This window comes from Montipora foliosa, chromosome 11, assembly GCF_036669935.1.
Source record: "Montipora foliosa isolate CH-2021 chromosome 11, ASM3666993v2, whole genome shotgun sequence".
Taxonomy (NCBI): Eukaryota; Metazoa; Cnidaria; class Anthozoa; order Scleractinia; family Acroporidae; genus Montipora; species Montipora foliosa.
The window spans coordinates 22559426-22566925 of NC_090879.1; the positions used below are offsets into that span (position 1 = coordinate 22559426).

General features: G+C 38.9%; 1 protein-coding gene across 10 annotated transcripts in view; it reads left to right on the forward strand.

Moving 5' to 3' along the window:
* The window catches only part of LOC137975786 (tachykinin-like peptides receptor 99D), a 19445-nt gene extending 15099 nt beyond the window's left edge, over positions 1–4346 (forward strand). For all 10 annotated transcript variants that reach the window (XM_068822970.1, XM_068822972.1, XM_068822977.1 and 7 more), the window contains one exon: positions 1878–4346. In XM_068822970.1, coding sequence (XP_068679071.1) covers positions 1878–2642 — 765 coding nt within the window. In that variant the 3' untranslated portion in view covers positions 2643–4346. The remainder of the gene's footprint in view (positions 1–1877) is intronic.
* The last annotated feature ends 3154 nt before the right edge of the window (positions 4347–7500 follow it).

Sequence of the window (7500 nt, forward strand, 5' to 3'; positions counted from 1 at the left end):
GATAAATTTTCATTTTCTCCCCTAAACTGAGCGCCCTTCATAGTACAATCGTGGATGAAACTCGTTGAGAAAACCGTACAAAAACTGACAAAAAGCACTTTTTCACTACTTCTCCCTTGTGAATTTCACAGCAGTTACCTCTTCTCCCTCCCCCCTCCCCCTATCCAATATTGATTTGGAAAATGTTGATTGCCAGGAAACTGTTCGTGACCGACCCCCAGAAAGCAACATTGAGACGGGGGAGGGGGGTGGAATTGTTTGCTTACAACTAAAAGCGCTTGAAAGGGTAATTTTCTTTAGAGTTTTGTCCACGATTGTAGGTTTGCCACCCCTTTTTCACGTTAAAATCCTTGGAATAGTCGCGAAGTGATTACAATGACGCGAATTCACGTTTAACGACGAACATTTTTATCGGTAACGACAACGTCATCTCAAAATATAGTTTCAAGCCATAAAAGCACAAATTTGGTCATTTCGCGGTCTTGTCAACGATGGCAAACAAATGAACAAAAAATTAAAAGCGCACGTGCAGAGCGTGCAAAGCTATTGTTTTTGCCAATTGTTTTTGACCACCAAATATGCAAATTGCTGACGTTCTCGTTGCTGTTGATGTCGCTGTCGTCGTTGCTAAAGATCTCTATTGATACTGTGAAAATCATTTAACTCTCTGATAAAGTTAGGCTGTACCTGACAAACACATTAATAAAACAAAAAATGTAAATTTATCCTCACAGCAGTACAGCCAGTCTTGCATCATTATATTGTGACTACATTCTAATGCAAACATGTTGTCTCGGTTAAAATCACTATCGATTATCATGTGCGTGAAAACTGAAATTTTTTGGTTCTCGTATTTTTTCGGCCTATCCAACAATCTTTACTAACATACAAGCTATTACACACTCACTCAACGGGAGATTGTGGGCTAAGCCTGTGCAGGCTTCAAAAGGTAAAACAATGCGAGACTTCCTAAGGTCCGATTTAAGGCCGATTTATAATTACACGGTACGATTTTTGTCGCATGCGACAACGGCTCACGACAGAGCCACTACGATTGTTGTGGACGTCAGAAAAAATGTAGTAGCATTTTAAAATGGGTTTAAAACGCTGCGACAATCGTAATTCGTGTCGTAGGCCTGTCGTAAGCTTCTCGCATGCGACAAAAATCGTATCATGTAAACCGGCCCTAAAACCTCCTTTTTGTATACTTGTCCGTTACAGCTTAATTTTTCAATTTTCATCAATCTCGACCCCTGAGCTCTTCTCTTGACAGAGCGAGAGAAGAGCTCTGGGGAACCCTGAACCAAAGTGTTTTCTCATTGGTTTTCGTGAACAACAATCAAAATCGTCTCTAATTGGTGCATTCATGTTAGCACGAGGCTGTGAGAACACTACGGCGCATGTTCTCCTACATAGAGTTTCCAAGAGCCTTGGGTCGATCCGAGGCTCTGGTGACGAGAATGAATTTTCATATGAAAAGTTATAAGAATTTTTTCCAATTGTTATATGAGAAGTTATGAGACTTTTGTTTCCTCTTAAAGCTCTTTGTTTAAGTAAGCCAGATGCACAAAATGCCTCTGCATTTAGGTAAAGGTAAATGTACACCTTATTTAACGTCGGAAGTTCCTTTACCCTCTAGAGCGAGGGTATTCTCCCAGGAAGCCGATAGTGCGTTCATTTTACCTCCCTCTTTCCATCAGTACTCCGTTTTAAGGGTATTTAATGCTATCTGAAGCTACGCAGAATGGAAGAAGTCGAAGCAAGGATGTGAGGTTACTAAGAATCCAACTGGGGATCTCTCGCAAAGAAGGCCGCGCACCAACCAACCGTGCAATCCTTACTCTTATATTTATACCGATATGTGATCCTCTTTGTAGGTAAAATTCCTCTACCTTGGACAGACCTGGCTCTCGGGAAGTTTTGGTGCAGTAACTTGCAAGTTTGTCCATTTCGCCGGAGTCCTATCAATAGCTGCCTCCATAATCACGCTCGTATTTATCTCGGTGGATCGCTATTTCGCCATCCTTCATCCTTTTGCTCACATTCCTGCTATTCGCAACACCAAACTGATCACCTGTGTCATTTGGATCTCTTCCTCGCTGTACTTCTCGTTGTATCTGGTGTTATATGACAGCGTCCCTGCTGATAAAGGTGACAAATGGGAGTGCAAAATGGTTTGGACTTACTTGTCCAACAACCACGAAACGCGGTCCAAGATTGGGAGGGTCTTTTTCATGATCACGTTTGTGGTGCTTTATTTAATCCCACTGGCTGTTATAGCGGCGCTTTATATTCGCATTGGGCGCCACTTGTGGTCACGCAAGACTCCCGGTGAGTCTACGGCGCATCAGGAACGTCAAAACCAGACGTCAAAGCGTAAAGTGTTGCGCATGCTCATTATAGTCGTCTTGACATTTGCACTCTGTTGGTTGCCGGCCCATATCATACATTTGATGGCTCACTATTACACGGACACTTTTTTAGAGCTTGTGAAAGTCGGCCACTTGGAAGCAAGTTTTTTCTTCCTCTCGCATGCCAATAGCGCCATTAATCCCTGCCTGTACATCTTTCTCAATGAGAGATTTAATCACGAATTCAAAAACATTCTTCGAAGACTTTGTTGTCGTCCAACACTGAACTGATATTCTACCCAGCAAAAGTAATCCCGTTAAATCCAATCCAGTCCATTCGAAAGAACTACGTGGCGCACAAACGTACAATTACTATATTTTTAGTTTTGGAAGCACTGAAGGGATTCCTGACGGGAATCCTCCATTTATGGATGACCAAAAAAAAATAGTGCCCATTTGACTTCGATCATCTTATCTCTTTTCGTTGAACCGGGGATAGAGTTTTGAGCCAAACTGGCAATTTTGTATCGTTGTCCCTTGCACCTTTAAGCGATAGCCACTTCAGAGCTACCTTAAATTTTCGATAATTTAAGATAGCCCTAAATTGGTTCCCAAGAATTTTTTTTAACTTTGCAGATAATGGTATCTCAAATTGCTAATTACTATTTTACAATAAAAAATGGGGTTCACCGAGTTCATTTTTGAGATATAAGCAAGTAAAGACGAAATATAGGGTATTTTTGGAGAGCTTTCATGTTGCCATGGTAACCTATTACGTCAAAATAGTGAGAGCATTTTGTTAAGCAATAATTGGTGTTTGGTATGGTATTATAACATTTCTTTTACGTGATACAGTTTTGTAGTGACAACCCTTCTAACAAAAAGGTCCTAAAAAGTAATGAAACTGGTAACTGGTTCCAGCCACCTTAAGTCGTTTTGTTTCCTGTAACAAAATTAATTTTATGACGCGTACATTGACTTTATATGGTCACAGTAACGCTTTATGGCAAAAGCAGGGTGTCGATTTTAATGAACATCATGGTTAATCCCCAACAAAGATGGCTGAACCAATGAGTCGAGAATTGCGTTATCCAATGATCAATATTTAAAAATGAAAAAAGGCTCAAAGAAGAATACTGAAACAGAAAATTACAAATTTTCCATAAACCAAGTGGTCTAACTGTCGCTACATTTTTCTTGAGGAATTTTAGCTAGGGAATAGTTATGTCACGCTTTGGCTGGGCTTTTCGTCCTTGATTACTGGTTTGTTGTCGTTTCTATTTCTATTCCCCGGCCGTTCCTTCCCAATATCGAATCGGGGTACAAATACAGGAAGGTGTGCGAAGCAAACGAAGACGGAAGGAAATAAATACGTGAATTATCATTATATAAATAAAACAAGCGCTTTCTCCAACTTAAGTTACCGATGCAATCACTTTTCCATGTGACACCGCAGCAGTCGAATTACTGAAACTGGTGCTGTCCTCCGGACGTTCTGGCAGAATCCGCCATCTCGTTTAGAGTGGACTTTAGAATCATGGGATATATTATTCATGGAGAAATCCGCTGAATTACATCACGACTGACTCTACTGCTTTTACTTAAGGTTCCGAAGAAAATGCACGGGGCGTTCTAGAAAATCCTCTAAATGAGCGCTTTCACAGATTAACTAAGAGGTCGAAGTTACCCATTTCACAGCAATCAAACATGACAAGATCTCTGATTATGGTGGTCAGGTAGTCTGCAACCCTTGTTACAGTTCATTTAAAATGAAAATCACGACTATTCTACAAAAAGTGCTCTACAGGCTGCTGTTTAAAAGGCGACTTGTCTCCCTCCTAAATGATAAAATGCGATGATTATATCTTGTGTTGCTCGATGACGCGCTATAAGAGAAGTGGTACCTTTTGTAAGTGTAGATCAAAAGTAAAAGATAAGCTGTTGAGGTGGATAAAACTATTTGAATATATATGTAATAAAGAGCCCTATAGCTACACAAAATCTGTCTTTTTGGTTTCTTTGTCTCTGCGATCCTAGGTCATAAATTAAGAATCCTTAGGATCTACTTCTCTACGTTGTCGTTTATAAGACCCCGTAAAATTGATGTTATTTTCTATTTTTGACAGCTGGCTTGGAACAAGGGCCCACGAGCTCCCGTTGCCATCTCAGATTCTTTAGTGGTATCCCAGTGGCCTCTATTGTTCAACAAAACCTCCTCTCCTACAGTAAAGTGACCGGAGGAAAAATGTTTATATCAAAAAATTTAAATATTGAATTTGAATGATTTTTGTCCCCATCGATTTAAACACATGATTTTTTTGGTCCTCAAAGTTAAGCTCAAATAACGTGGAATGACACTCCCCCTTTGAAGCCCTCTTCACGATCGACCGCAGTTTTATCTCCATTTGTCAGTTTAAAATGTAAGTGCCGTCTGTCAAAGACTAAGATTCCATAACCTTGACAACCTTCGAATCTCTGCTTTTTTTCAAGATTCCCAATCGAATGTTTCTTTCCTTTACTTGACAAAGTTTTTGTTCAATGCAATGTTTTAAACATTTAAAACATCAACGAAACAAAGAATAACGCTTTTCCAGTGATAAAATTGGTATCCTGCGGTTTTCTTACAAATACGAACAAAAAGGGGTATTTACAAATCCAAAAGATAAACACCAACCCAATATATAAGAGTTTTAAAATAATCATCCCCGCAACTACAAAGACCAAAACTTATTCAATTGATACTTATTCCGTTTTTGGGGTCAGAAGTTTTTTTTTCATTTGCTTTCAATGAATGGTTAATTTGCATTCAGTTTGAACTGTTTGCTTTAATTATCATTACAATAAAACACATGTTCCTTGAATCATTGAAAACAATGGACCTGCAAAAGATAAAGGTACAAATGAATTCTGTGAGGGTCATGTTATTATCTCTAGAACTTTGTTTATGTGGAATTTTTATACCGGCCAACTAACAAAAATGACCCCTCCGATATATAATTCCGACGTAGCTCGATTAGTCATTCAATTGGTGATAAGCCAAGTAGATGTTTAAGCTAGGATTTGTTTGCTTAAAAGAGCTAAGACATATCTTAATAATCGGGTAAGGAATCTATTATATAATACATTAATTCGGCCGTTATTTGAATATTGTTGCACAGTGTGGGAAAACACCAAAAATGAAAATTTACTTCGAATATTGAGAGTCCAAAAGCGTTTTGCCAGCCTAATCGTAGATGCTAGGTTTTCTGATAATTCTGTTCAACTTTTTAGTAAGCTTGGCTGGTTACCTATTGATGATGTCATACGAATGAGAAATGTTTAACGCACAAGATTATTAATGGCTGTTGCCCTCAGTACTTTAAAGATTATATTTTCTATGTTAATGATAAGCATAGACATGATACAAGGGCGTCAGCAAATAACAATTTATTCATACCCCTTTTTCGTACCATTCCTGGTCTACGCAGCGTCAAATCAATTTTCCTTCCCCCCCCCCCCCCCCCTCTCTCTGATTTTACTTTCTTGTTGATGGCGGATGTGCCCTCAACTTTGCTGGGATCATGTCTTCTCAGTAATCGCGACACGACATTCTCTGAGCGTGAGGAAAATAATCGTCTTGCAGTAATGACTCAGGTGACTAGAAGATAAACAGCGTTATTTATTTCTCCTGTTTCCTCTACTGTGTTATCGATCAATGATAAGCAGGGTGGCCATTTAGAATATCATTGCGTGCTTTTTATTACAAACGACTTCATAAAAAGGAAAAGAAAGGAAAGGAAATTTATTGAAAGTGTCTAACCGTTCTAGCGCTGGAGTCCTGGAGCACTAACTTGGGACACTGTAAACTGAAGTCAACAATTAATGTTGGTTTGTTTCAATTGCGAGCTTGCAAACAAGAAACAATCCATGTCACAAACCATACAGTATACGAATAAATAAATTTCTCAGTTCAGGATGAAACCCTTTTCGGAAGAACCTTTTCCGTGAATAATTAAGCACAAAATAGACAAGCTTTCTTTCAAGTAATTCTTCACTGTCACATTTCCACTTTTTTTTTACCTGAAGACTGTGCAAAGTTGAGTACAAAATAAATGCAAATTGCCAGACAACTGAGATGCGACTTCAGTAACAATGTGATGCATTCAAGGCGTTCGACTCCTTTTAAACGCATATGGAATTTGCCATTTGGTTTCAGTCTTGTATATAACACCACAGTTAGCCAAACAACGTTAGAAAAAAAGCTCATCTGATGATATCCGACCGCAAAAGATGCAATTGTTGTCGAAGACCATTACTCGTCGCTCTGAAGATTGCAGATATTTGTTTTTCACCGCCTGTCTTGTTTATCCGATTGGCTATTCATTATTGAGCTCCATAAGGGTATCTTTTTTTAAAGATCCACTAAAACGCTGCCATTGCAGGTTAAGTTAAATATTCTACTGTGTCCACCGGATAAAATACATGCATTTGTAGTACCCCCTCAAACTTACCAGACATGCACGCACAATACTCTACACACCATGACACTACTTAGTAGGGGAGGGACAGGAAAGACTTTTCATGACACGGGAAACAAATGAAACGCAGATTACGACTGGGTTTGGCAACCCAGTAATAAAGCGAGTTAAGATCAATATTATACTGCGGCAAGAGATTATAAAGGTAAGAGAAGTAATCCCTCATACTGGCCCCATTCCCTTTATCTTGGAAGGAACGAGTTATGTAACCGACAGGATTTTGTACAGAATGGCAAATGGAAGACTATAGTCAACTGAGTACGATCTCTCTGACTTTAATAAACGCACTCTCGGTTTCCTTTGCGGGATTAAAATATGATGACTTAATTCTTATATGGTGATAAAGTAGACAGATAGAGCTTTACAACAGTACCAAACATGAAAGGAAAGTTGAATCAAGCGTCCGATAAAAATTTTTGAACCCGTGTTATCGGATTCAAGTGAATTTGCAAAGCACGTATGTTAAATATAGCTGTCTCCTTAAAGAAAAAGATTTAACACGGTTTCGTCTGTGGCACAACCTTGATGTGGTATCATTGAAAACTAGACAATTAAGCGATTTCAGTTATTGATGTTTGAAGCCTGTATCTTGAAAGGATCGAGTTTTATAAGCGACAGAATTTTGTAAACAT